This window comes from Carcharodon carcharias, chromosome 12, assembly GCF_017639515.1.
Source record: "Carcharodon carcharias isolate sCarCar2 chromosome 12, sCarCar2.pri, whole genome shotgun sequence".
NCBI classification, from domain to species: Eukaryota; Metazoa; Chordata; class Chondrichthyes; order Lamniformes; family Lamnidae; genus Carcharodon; species Carcharodon carcharias.
Window position 1 is genome coordinate 22,436,682 of NC_054478.1, and position 13,930 is coordinate 22,450,611.

The 13,930-nt window shown below is 44.5% G+C and overlaps 1 protein-coding gene across 3 annotated transcripts in view; it reads left to right on the forward strand.

Moving 5' to 3' along the window:
* Nucleotides 1-13,930, forward strand: part of adcy5 (adenylate cyclase 5) — a 368,070-nt gene that overhangs the window by 252,335 nt on the left and 101,805 nt on the right. For all 3 annotated transcript variants that reach the window (XM_041200521.1, XM_041200522.1, XM_041200523.1), the window contains 2 exons: nt 5,513-5,654; nt 9,083-9,208. In XM_041200521.1, the coding sequence (XP_041056455.1) occupies nt 5,513-5,654; nt 9,083-9,208 (268 nt within the window). The remainder of the gene's footprint in view (nt 1-5,512; nt 5,655-9,082; nt 9,209-13,930) is intronic.

The following is a 13,930-nucleotide window of genomic DNA, read 5'->3' on the forward strand; positions in this document are numbered from 1 at the left end:
GCTCACATACAACGATTCTCATTAGCCTTTTATGGAAGTTTTTGTATGGAAGTCATCTCCTGCCACAAACATTGTTTGCAAACATCCAGTATCTCGGAGAATACTGAACTACTTTTCTGGCTTTTTAGAAAAACTAGGAGTCGTTTTCTCTTTAGCCGCAAAATCTTGCTCGGCATTCTGGCCATCAGCCACGTTTCAACACAGGCTTACGACCTGCATGGCCACAGGCACTGTCTTGACTGCAATGCCCCCTGTTGGCTTTTGGCATACCAGCAGTTCTCCCTTAGGTGGCCAGGCTTCCCACACTGAAAACACACAGAGCAGGCCCCTACAGGTTTACCACCTAGGTTCCTTCTTTTAAAAGCTGGAGATTGATCAGAATTTCCTCTGTTATTCCCCTTTGCTCTCAAACTTCATCTTTCGGCTTTATCTACCTCCCTCCTATCTCTCCCTAGCCTGTAAGGACTACCAGATTCCAGTTTCCTTTGAGTTTAGGGGTCTGTGGGTTAATTCATAGTCATCAGTTATGATGGCTTCTGTCTGGCTTTAGAGACTCTTTGTTCTTCCACATGTGTCTTTATGGAAAGGGGAAGAGAGTTTTTGAACTCCCCGAGGAGGATGACATCTTTGAGGTTCTCGTGGTGGGATCTGTCTTAAGCACCCATATCCACCTCTCGAAAGCTAGTTGCTTAACCCTTTCAAACTCAATGTAAGTTTGCTTGAGCCATTTTCAGAGAGTTTGGAATTCTTGGGGGTATGCCTCCAGTATCAGGTCACGTGCTCTCAGAATAGCAATTTTGGTCATCTCATAGTTTGATTAACACTTGTTGGACAATAGCGCATAAACCTTAAGGGCTTTTCCTGTTAATCTGCTTTGCAGCAGAAGGGTACAAACCTCCACTGGCCAGTTCAGCTGCTTTGCAAGCTTTTCAAATGAGACAAAAAGTGCATCCACATCCCCCTCAACAAACTTTTGTATCAGTTGTGAGTGCTTTAAGAGCTTGACACTTGGTCTGGAGCTAGGGGAGGTTTCCTCGCTAGGGGTGCCCTCTTTTGGTGTGGTGGACCTTTCCCTACAGTTCAAGCTGCTTTAATCCTCTTTTTTGTTTTACTTCTGGAAAGCTCATTCTTTCTCCCTTTCCTGGAATTCCCTCTCTTCCTTCCGTTCTTCTCTCTCTCTTTTTTCCCTTCTCCCCTGTATTTCCCTTTCCTTGTCTCTCTCTTTCCTCTTTTTCTTTTCCTTGGCTGTTCCGGCTGTATCTTTGCTAATACTAGCCTGTTGGTTGCAGGTCCTACACCAGTCTCCTATTCTTCAAATTCAAATGCAGTATGGTTGCCACAAGTTTTAGGATTTCGGATTTCCTAGCTTTTGGATCCTGCAAAGCCTGTCCACCATCTACAAGGCACGAGTCAAGAGCGTGGTAGAACACTCCCCACTTGCCTGGATGAGTGCAGCTCCAACAACACTCAAGAAGTTGGACACCATCCAGGACAAAGCAGCCTGCTTGGTTGGCACTTCATTCACAAACAGTCACTCCGTCCACCACCAACACACAGTGGCAGCAGTGTGTACCTTCTACAAAGTACACTGCAGCAACTCACCAAGGCTCCTTCAACAGCAACTTCAAACTTCTGACCCCTACCATCCAGAAGAATAAGGAGAGCAGACACATGGGAACACCACCACCTGCAGGTTCCCCTCCAAGTCACACACCACCCTGACTTGGAACTATATCACCATTCCTTCACTGTCGCTGGGTCAAGGTCCTGGAACTCCCTCCCTAACAGCACTGTGGGTGTACCTACACCACTTGGACTGCAGTGGTTCAAGAAGGCAGCTCACCGTCACCTTCTCAAGGGCAGTTAGGGATGGGTAATAAATGCTGGCCTAGCCAGCGACACCCACATCCTGTGAATGAAGAGAAATATACACCTATTTCTAAATGCACACCCACACTCCTTAACTCTTGGATGAATAAGGCTTTTAAACACTCCCAAGTTATCCCGATCTGTTCTAAAAAGGTACAGATCATGAATGTGGACATTTTAAGTACTTGAACACTCCAAACTGGAAGAAAGTCTGAATGGAAGTTTTAAAATATACTGCAAGGGATCAATTTGGCTTCCTACTTCCAATTTCTCATTTGTCTGTGGGCTGGTTACAGATGCAGCCCCCAAATTTCTGTTCCGGTCAGTTGACGAGCGAGACTCCTTGATTGACCACAATAGCTTTTTTTGAAAAGGATATACTGGCCAATTCAGTGAGCGTTTAACTGTTGTTGCACTGTGACCATGAATGCCACAATCAGCCAGGTTTTCCTGAGTCTTTTTCTAAAAGAGGAGATAACTTTTATTGCACTTGTGAAAAATAATAAAAACGCTCTGTCTTTCACACCCACACACACAAATAGATTACAGAGTGGGAAGGATAGTGAGTCCAGTGAAGTTGCAGGGGTATCCAGTTCGTGAAGGTTGGTGACCTGGCTGGTTTCAGACAGAATTTGCTGGTTCATTTTGTGGTCCTGATGTTTCTGGTGTTAAGACGGTTTAAAGCTGCAGAAAGATGGTTTATCTGTTCTTCTGGAGACTGTAGTGCCGGATTGAGTTCTTTTTCAAATCTCTGTCTAAGCACCTGTATAATCAAAACCAGCAGACAGGATTTAAAACTTGCAGGTTGGGTGAAGAGAGGAAGGAACCCACTCTGGTGCTTTCTGTCTGCATTGCGTTTGCTTGTCCTGTTCTGCAGGGAAAGCAAGTGCGTGAAACACACACACGGTTGGGATATCGCATGACCTTCCCACCCCAACTGTCCAGGGGTCATGGCCCATGTATTCAGATTGAGGCTTGATGAGATCAGGTCTGGGAACCCATCTCTCACCCAGGGTCCCATTGTCCAAGTGGTTATATCTAATGGAGTGTCCCCACACAGTTAAGTAACCAGGTGAGAATTTGGACACTGTGCTAATGGGTTAAGGCTTGTGACTCATACACAGTTCCCTGAGGTGAGTTTTGCAGACATGTAGACTCCATTTCCATGTGTTTGAATGTGGAAGGCGCAGCAATACAAATTGTCTAGCCATCTTTGGCTGTGAGCTTAAGTAACAAAAATGTGGATAATGTCTTGGGTTTTGCAGACATATAGCCTCTGTCTCAATGGTGTTGGATTGTGGAGAGTACAGTGATGCAAATTGTGTAGCCATTTTGGCTGCAAGCTCACATCACTGGAATGCAGCTTTAGTCTCTTTTTAAAAAAAAATCAGGGATTTCCAGACAGTAGATTAAAAATTCACCTTTTTAAATAAAGCAGGTTTTCAGGACAATTTTGTCTTGGAGTTTGGGTGACACTGGCAAGGTTGGTGTTTATTGTCCATCCCTAGTCGCCCTGAGAAAGTGGTTGTGGTGGGCTTTCTTCTTGAAACACTGCAGTCCATGTACCAATACTGCTGCCAGTGTGATATTAGAAAGGGAGTTCCAGGATAACTCACCTCCTGACTCCTCAAAGCCTGTCCACCATCTACAAGGCACAAGTCAGAAGCATGATGGAATACTGTCCACTTACCTGGATGAGTGCAGCTCCAACAACACTCAAGAAGCTCGACACCATCCGTGACACAGCAGCCCACTTGACTGGCACCCTATTCATCATATTAAATATTCACTCTTTCCACCACCAGCACATATCGGCAGTAGTGAGTGCCACCTTCAAGATGCACTGCAGCAACCTAGCAAGGCTCCTTTGACAGCATCTTCCAAACCTGTGATCTCTACCATCTAGAAGAATAAGGGCAGCAGATGCATGGTAACACCACCACCTGCAAGTTCTGCTCCAAGCCACAAACCATCCTGATTTGGAACTATATCACTGTTGTTTCACTGTCGCTGAATCAAAATCCTGGAACTCCCTTCCTAATGGCACAGTGGGAGTACCTACACCACAGGGACTGCAGCGGTTCAAGAAGACGGTTTATTGCCACTTTCTCAAGGGCAATTAGGGATGGCCAATAAATTCTGGCCTTGCCAGCAATACCCACATCCCATGGATAATTGTTCATAATAGGCAGAGTACAGACCACGCTCAATCAAAATCCAAAACATCTACTGTTAGATACGATTCCACGATTGGGCAGCACTTGCTGAACATTCCTGAGTGTGCTAATAGCTACACTAACAACGAATTTAAGATAATCAGTCGAGCTCATAACGTGGCTCATTTGCACTTGCTAAAGCAACATATATTCCCACGCAGGGACACACTCTCTGCAAATAAAAGGGACATGTTCAAGCCTTGTGCCTTTTTTTGAATTATCCAAGAGCATGGTTAGCCTAGTTGGTTTCCCAGCATGGTTTCCCAGTTGCTTTCTCCATGGAAACATCTCAGCCAATCATAGTCGTCTTCCCACCATTCAGCACCACTTTTCTCCTGTAGCATAAATTGTTGTGATCAATTGAAACTTGGACATTTTTGCATTCGTCCTGATGAGTGCAAGATGAAAAACTTTGACAACACATCTCTCTTTGCAGCAATTAAAAAATAAAACTGACCCAGTGAAGTAAGGGAACATCATTACTGTTGGCATGAAAGGTGGTTGAGAGAGTAGGCTGGGTGGAATGGTGTTTCCCTAATATCAATGACAAGGTGTCAAAGTGTACGTAACACCCATGAGACTGTACCCCTGAAGGACATCATCATCTTTGGGAGTGGAGAGAAGAGCTTTGGTGAAGTAACAAACAAATGAACAAGGTTTTATCCTGACAAACCTTCCAGCAGACTAGGAGTTAAACCCCAGAAGGATTTCCAGTGATGAGTTAATAGGGACTTGCAAAATTAATGTCCCTCGCTCAAATTCCAATCTGAACACATTTCATTATTCTGTATAATAGTGAGATGGTAGAAGAATCAGCAACTGCAGGACACAGATTCAAGACAATTGGCAAAAGAACCAGGGGCCAATGAGGAGGAAACAATTTTTTAATGCAGCAAATTGTTGTGATCTGGAACACGCTGCCTGAAAGGATGATGGAAGCAGAATCAATAGTAACTTTCAAAAGGGAATTGGATAAATAGTTCAAGGAAAAACACGGCACAGGCATAATGGGCCAAATAGCCTCCCACAATGAGGTATCATTGTATGATTCTATGATAAACGATACATGAACACCCCCAATTAGATACCAGCCCACAACTCAATCCCAGGAAACCATTGTTCTATATTTAAACCGCTTGAACTCCTCAATTGGATTCCAGCCTGTAGCTCACTCCTGGCCATCATTGTTCCATTTATAAACCTCTAAAACCCCTCACGTTGATTCCAGCTCATAAACTACTCCCCAGTGCCCCATTATTCACTGCATGTCCAAACGCTTGGGTTAGTTCCAGTTCTTGTTGGCAGACTGAGATCTCCAGGGAAGATGGAGAGCCAGTGATTTTAGGTTGTACTTTGATTGAATGAGTGATTTGCACAGCCGTTCTCAATCCATTCACTCCCTGAAAGGTGTCTCTTCTTGCTTGCAGGCGAATCCACATAACTAAAGCCACACTCAACTACCTGAATGGGGACTACGAGGTGGAGGCAGGTTTCGGAGGCGAGCGGAATGTTTACTTGAAGGATCACAATATTGAGACCTACCTCATCGTGGGATGTAGCCAGAAACGGGTAAACCAAAAGATTATATAAGAAACATAAGAAATAGGAGCAGTAGTAGGCCATTTGGCCCCTTGAGCCCGCTTCACCATTCAATAAAATCATAGCTGATCATTTAACTTAAATCCAACTTCCCGCCCTTCCTCCTGTCCCTTAATTCAGTGCCCCAAAAAATCTATCGATCTCAGTCTTAGATATAACCAATGATTGAGAATCCACAATGCAATAGGGATAGAAAATTCCAAAGACTCACAACCCTCCAAGTGGAGAGAAGTTTCCCATCTCAGTCTTAGATGGTCATGACCATTTCATAGGGAATCTCTGTTATTACCCTCTAGATTATAGTATATAATTACAGCATATAATTGTTGAAATAACTGGTGGGGGAAATGATAAGACTTTTTTCAATGCAGTGAGTTACCATGACCTGGAAAGCACTGACCAAAGACTGATCAAAGCCAATTCAATAGGGACTTTCAAAAGGGACTTGGGTAAATACTTGCAAAAGAAATATTTGCAGAGCTATGGGAAAAGAGCCAGGGGGACTGGTGGGATGAATTGTATATACAAAAGCCAAGCTACAAAGGCCTTCTCCTGTACTGTGTGATTTGATAGCTCTGTCAAATGGGGAAAAGTTATCAAACTGTAATAAAGGAGCATGTTGTATAAGAACATTACAGGGGAGATCTTGATTTCATGCAATAGCAAATCAACAGACTATTTTGCATGTTCTTCTGAAGCACTCCCACAATAGTGCACATCTCAACTTGATGCTCAAAGCATTTGAATCCACAACCCTCTGATCACAAGGCAAGAGGGTACTACTCAGCAAGCCACAGCTCACACAATGGCAGTTAGGTGGAGGTTGTAGTGGTAAAGTGGCAGGCAAGGCAGTGGAGGGATTTATGAATGAGAAGGAGGATTTTGAGTCAGATGCTTTGATGGGATCCTGGTAGAGGGCTGAGAGGACGAGGGTGATGGGCCAGTAGGGCAGGCTGTGGGGTCGGGGCTGGACTTTAGGGCCAATTGGAGTCTGTGGTGTTTGAGTCGGGACAAGGCTTTTACAGGTGCTGTCAAGTGTGCGGTGAAGGCAGGGAGAGATAGCAATGATGCAGTGGCTGAATTATCAACCTCTGAAGATGAAGTGAACATTGTCATAGCCTGGTCGCAGTGCCTCTTGCTTCCACTGTTCAAACACCAACGCATTGGCTGGCTGAAAATGTCACAGACAGAAGATTAAATCTCAATCTCACAGCAGATCAGAGTGTGAACAAAACAAACCCCATTTCCAATCCTCTGTCAGACACAGCACCCTCTCACAAGGTATTCATGTCTTGACTTTTATTCTCACTTGTAAAGATCACATTGAATGACTCACTGAGGCACCTGATACCAGGTGTCAATAAAATTTCACCGATACAAATTGTCAAGAGTTGACACTAAGATTCAAAGCAACCTTCAGGGATTCACTCAGCCGGCTTTCCCGATCACGGAAGGTCAGTGGAAGCCGTTTCCCTGCACACCCAGGAGTTGTGGCTAAAGGGGCCACGTGCGTAAATCCTTAGAGGAATTTCCAGAGGATATCTCCCTGCAGTTATCCACTGGGTTAACATCCTGCTCCATGTGACACAACAGTCCCAGGTCTGTCCAGATTTCAGTGCTCTAGAAGCTACAGACCTCTTGGTCCAAGGGATGAGAAACCTCAGCCAGGGATCGCCAGCAGTGAGTCTTCATTGGAGGAGAGAGAGGTGGAGAGGTGGAAAGGTTTAGGGAGGGAATCACAAAGCTTAGAACCAAGCCGTCTGAAGGTACAGCCAGCAATGGTGGAGAGAAGGAAGTTGAGTATGCCCAAGAGACCAGTGTTGGATGAATGCAGAGGTCACAGAGAGGAAATCGTTGAGTTACAGTATGTGAGTTAATTTGAAACTGATGTGCTAAGTGTAGCATACTAGAGGAAAGGGGCTAACTTTAGACCCATGGTTCCCAAAGCTCTCCGTCACTGTGAGTTCTTCTAACCTCCGCCTTGGGCTTGTTGTAGACTAATGGATAGTGATTGATCAGTCAAAAACTCCATTATCATTGTACCATGCAACTGCCAGGATGGCAGAAGGTGAACCAGGTGGCCCTTTGTCTTTCCACATCTAACATTTCCTATCTTTACTAACTCAGAGTTGGAAAATTACCAATTAGTTTGGAACTTTCTCTATTGAGATACTAATGAACACTGCCCTATGTGATGACAGAATGTATCCAGAATGCTACAGTAATAACCTGGCAGATTCCTATTCTAGCTCTAGTGAAGACATAAGCCACTTATTAAAATGTTGAACTTATATTCCATTACTTCTGCAAAAGGTCCATGCTGGTGTTTATGCTTCACATGAGTCTCCACCCGCCTTTCTTTTTCATTTAACCTTTCATCTAACCTTAACTTAATATATTTTTTCATCTAAGATTATATACATCCTTCTATTCCTTTCTTTCTCATGTACTTATTTAGTTTCTTCTTAAATGCATCTATGCTATTTGCCTCAACCACCCCTGTGGTAGTGAGTTCCTTGCTCTAACCGTTCTCTGGATGTAGAAGCTTCTCCTGAATTCCCTATTAGATTTATTGGTAGCTAGCTTATATTTATGGTTCATACCCCTACTTTCTCACTCACCCACAAATAGGAAAATATTTTTCCTATGTCTACCCTTTAGCCCTCTTCCTCCTTCGGGTACCATGCCCTAACAGGGCGTTGGCGACCATAGACTTCCATTGGATTGGTCCATGATTAAGATTGGCAAAGTATTGCAGCGGTTTGTCTTTGCCTTCTGCAGTATGGCTGACCAGGAAACTCACCTGTCCTTAACGCCTGCCGTCGGGCATATTGGGAGGATTGACGGGTTGATAATCAACCTGTTTAGCCACATTAAGAACGTACCTTCCATGGCCATCAAGTCCTGGCATGGGACTTAAACCCAGAGCTTCTGGCTGAGAGGGAGGGACGCTACCCACTGCACCACAAGACCCCACCCTACCCTCTTGCAGAACTTCAAAATTGTAAAGACCTTTTATTAGGTCACCTGTCAACCTTCTCTGCTCTAAAATAAAAGGGCCCCAACCCGGTCAGAATTTCCTGATAGTTATTGTCCTGGTATCAACCTTATAAATCCTCTTCCTTTCATAATACAATACAGAAAGAGGCCATTCACTCCATTGAATCTCAGACTTGAATCCCAACTCTCAAACTGTTGAGTTTTAAATTCACGTTCCAAATGGGTGTTTAGTCCAGGTCTGTGCACTTACTAGTCCAATGATATAACCACCACATTAATGGGCCTCTTCCCTCTCCTTGTTCTTGTTCTTCTGCCATGAATTTGACACGGCTTCTGTTTCCTCCAGAACTTCCTTCCCTTTTGAAGCTAACGCTGACCCTACTTTATTTTGATTGCAGAAGGACGAGAAGGCGATGATGGCGAAACTCAACAGGACGCGGTCCAACTCGACATCCAACATTGGCTCGCCGTGGAATGTGGAGCGCCAATTCTATAACCACATCTCGAAAGAGATGAAAACAATGGTAAGGAAATAAAGCACTTACCTCACTGTCAACTCATTTTTTTTTAAACTCTCGCGTGGGGTGTAGGCATTTGTCACTCATCCCTAACTGCCCTTGAACTTAGTGGCTTGCTAGGCCATTTCAGAGGGCAGTTAAGACTGAACCACATTGGATCTGGAGTCACACATAGGCCAGACCAGGTAAGGACAGCAGATTTCCTTTGCAAAAGGGCATCAGTGAACTTCCTTGTTAATCAAGAAGCTATCCAACTTAGCCTTAAAAATACTCAATGGCCCTGCCTCCACTGCTCTCTGGGGAAGAGAATTTCACATACTAATGACTGTCTGAGAGTGTCCATCTTAGTTGGGAGATCCCTTATTTTTAAACTGCGCCCCCTAGTTCTAGTGTCTCCTTCAAGGGGAAACAGTCTCTCGGCAACCACCTGAGCCTCCTCAGGATTTTATTTGTTTAGTAAGATCTGTCATTCTTCAAAACTCCAAAGGACAAACAGGCTCAACCTGCTCAACCTTTCCTCATAAATTAAAACCCTCATCCCAGGGATCAGTCAAGTGAATCTTCTCTGAACTGCTTCTATACAAAAATATACTTCTATTTAATGCAGTACTGATTGTCATTACGGCACCGATACACAGCACTGATATTCATTACAGCACTGATATTCAATACAGTACTGATACACAGCATTGATATTCATTACAGCACTGATACACAGCACTGATATTCATTGCAGCACTGATACGCAGCACTAATATTCATCACAGCACTGATATTCATTACATTACTGATACACAGCACTGATATTCATTATAGTACTGATACACAGCACTGATATTCATTACAGCACTGATATTCATTACAGTACTGATACACAGCACTGATATTCATTACAATCCCAGTACACAACACTGATATTCAATACAGCACTGATACAAAGCACTGATATTCAATACAGCACTGCTACCCAGCAATGATATTCATTATAGCACTGATACACAACACAGATATTCAATACAGCACTGATACAAAGCACTGATATTCATTGCAGCACTGATACACAGCATTGATATTTATTACAGCACTGATACACAGCACTGATATTCATTACAGCAATGATACACAGCACTGATATTCATTACAATCCCAGTACACAACACTGATATTCAATACAGCACTGATACAAAGCACTGATATTCAATACAGCACTGCTACCCAGCAGTGATATTCATTATAGCACTGATACACAACACAGATATTCAATACAGCACTGATACACAGCACTGATATTCATTGCAGCACTGATACACAGCATTGATATTTATTACAGCACTGATACACAGCACTGATATTCATTGCAGCACTGATACACAGCACTGATATTCATTACAGCACTGATACACGGCACTGATATTCATTACAGCACTGATACACAGCACTGATATTCAATACAGCACTGATACAAAGCACTGATATTCAATACAGCACTGATACCCAGCAGTGATATTCATTATAGCACTGATACACAACACAGATATTCAATACAGCACTGATACACAGCACTGATATTCATTGCAGCACTGATACACACCACTGATATTCATTACATCACTGATACACAGCACTGATATTACAACACTGATACACTACACTGATTTCAAATGTAGCACTGATATTCATTACATCACTTATATACAGCACTGATATTCAATATAGCTCCGATACACATCACTGATATTCATTACAGCACTGATATTCACTACAATCCCAATACACAACACTGATATTCAATACAGCACTGATCTACAGCAGTGAATTTCATTACAGCACTCATACACAGCACTGAATTTCATTACAACACTAATATTCATTACAGCACTGATACACAGCACTGATATTCAACAAATAACTGATACAAAGCACTGATATTCATTACGACACTGATACACAATACTGATATTTATTACAACCCCAATACACAACAGTGATATTGAATACAGCACTGATACACAGCACTGATATTCAATACAGTACTGATACACAGCACTGATACTACAACACTGATATACAACAATGATTTTCAATATAGCATTGATATTCATTACATCACTGATACACAGCACTGATATTCATTACAGCACTGATACACAGCATTGATTTTCATTATAGCATTGATACATAGAACTGATTTTCAATAAAGCACTGATACACAGTTGAGATATTCATTACAGCACTGATATTCATTATAATAAGACCATAAGAGCAGAAGTAGGCCATTTGGCCCATTGCATGTTCAGCCATTCAATGAGATTATGGCTGATCTGATAATCCTGAACTAAAAAATGGGCGACCCCTTACTCTGAGATTATGCCCTCTGGCCCTAGACTCTCCTACAAAGGGAAACAACCTCTCAGCATCTACTCTGTCAAGCCCCCTAAGAACCTTATATGTTTCAATAACGTCGCCTGTCATTCTCCTAAACTCCAATGAGTACAGGCCCAACCTACTCAACCTCTCATAGAAAATCCCTCCATACCCGGGATCGACCGAGTGAACCTTCTCTGGACTGCCTCCAATGCCAGTACATCTTTCCTCACATAAGGGGACCAAAACTGTTCACAGTGTTCCAGGTGTGGTCTAACTAGTGCCTTGTATAGTTTTAGCAAGACTTCCCTATTTTATACTTCATTCCCTTTGAAATAAAGGCCAACATTCCATTTGCCTTCCCTATTACCTGCTGAACTTGTATGCTAGCTTTTTGGGAGTCATGCATGAGAACCACCACCCCGCCCCCCCCCACCAACCCCCCAAATCCTTCTATGCTATTGCTTTCTGCAGCCTTTCTCTACTTAAATAATATTCAGCTCCTTTATTAAGTAGCCTTATGTGCGGTGCCTTATTGAACTCCTTTTGGAAATCCAAATATATCACATCTACTGGTTCCCCTTTATCTGCCCTGCTTGTTACCTCCTCAAAGAATTCTAATAAATTGGTCAGGCACGATTTCCTTTTATGAAGCCATGCTGACGCTGCTTGATTATGTTATGTATTTCTAAATGCTCTGCTATTACATCCTTTATAATAAGCTCTGGCCGGAATTTTCCCCTTGGCGAGCGGGTACAGGCCGCGTAAAGTGATGCGCGGTGACACGGGGTGAGTGTCCCGACGTCACTACGCGCCATTGCGATATTTGGGAGGGGGGGACGTGCTATAAGTTCAGATGCGCACCCGCCATCAATTAACGGGCCAGTCAAGGCCCTTGAGGCAGTGATTGATCTTGATTTTTCCACAGCCCGTGTGATCTTCAGGACGTTGCACAGGTGCAACGGGCAGACGGGTAGGAGACATTTGTGTAAACCTCATCCACAGGCAGGATAAGAGGGGCGAGTGGGGAATGTGATGTTTGAGGGATTTAAGTGTGAAAGTAACTTATTCTTGCCTGACGGAGCAGGAAGACTTTAAAACTCATTCCAGCTGTTAGGACAGGAGTAAAAGCCTTGGTCGGGACTCTACAGTAAAGATCATTTCTGGGACTTGCAGCTTTCAGGAAGCCTTCCTTTAGCCTGGGAATGAGAGTTCTACTCTCCACTGGAGGCACCTCCCCTGAGGACAAAGGGAGGGCCAGAAGGGGAGGAGGCCAGGAGTCCACATTCAGCCTCCAGGGGAGCCACCTTTGTGAGCAGAGGCTCAGGCACAAGGGGCGCAGGGCCAACAGGAAGTCCAAGGCGGAAGGGGCCACAGAAGACTCCACTATCCTGCTGTCAGATGGTAGGTCCTGAGATCTCCAGTAACTGTGTGGGTGGGCACCCCATGTCAGTGGCTCTAAAGGTCACTGCTGCCCTCAACTTCTATGCTTCCAGTTCTTTCAAGGGGTTGGTGGGTGATCTCTGCGGAGTCTCCCAATCAACTGTCTACACTTGTGTCAAGCTTTATTCAGGCATGCATTGACCTTCATCCATTACCACTGGGATGATACAAGTCAGACAGAGCGAGCCAGAGGCTTTGCGGCCATTGCTGGCTTCCCCCGCGTCCAGGCTGCTATAGACTGTACACATGTGGCCATCAAGGTGCCAACGGGTGAACCCGGTGCCTTTGTCAACAGGAAGGGCTTCCACTCCATGAACGTGCAGATAGTGTGTGATCACAGGATGCTGATTCTACAAGTCTGTGCAAGGTACCCAGGCAGCTCCCACGACACCTACATCCTCAGACATTCCCAGGTGCCAGGGCTCTTCAGTGCTCCAGCCTGGCTGGATGGATGGCTGCTGGGTGACAAGGGCTATGCCCTCAAAAGGTGGCTCATGACGCCTCTCCGCCATCCAAGAACAGAGGCTGAGCAGTGCTACAATAGGAGCAACGCCTCCACAAGTGCTGTGGCGGAGAGAACCATCGGTCTTCTCAAGATGCGCTTCCGATGTCTGGACCGTTCATGGGGTGCGCTCCAATACCCCCCAGATCGTGTGTCGCTGATAGTGGCTGCATTCTGCACTCTCCACAATCTGGCGCTGGAAAGGGGGCACGCAGTGGACGAGGAAGACATTGACGCAGTTGCTCCAGATGCACACAATGAGTCGAGCAGTGAGTCCGAGGATGAGCATGCACAGGAGAGTGCAGAGGGGGTTGACACTGACCCGGGCAACCTCCAGGGAAATAGGGACACCCGGGAGGCTTTAATCCATTGAACATTCAGCTAGCACACCACAGATGGACCTTCAACACACACCAGGG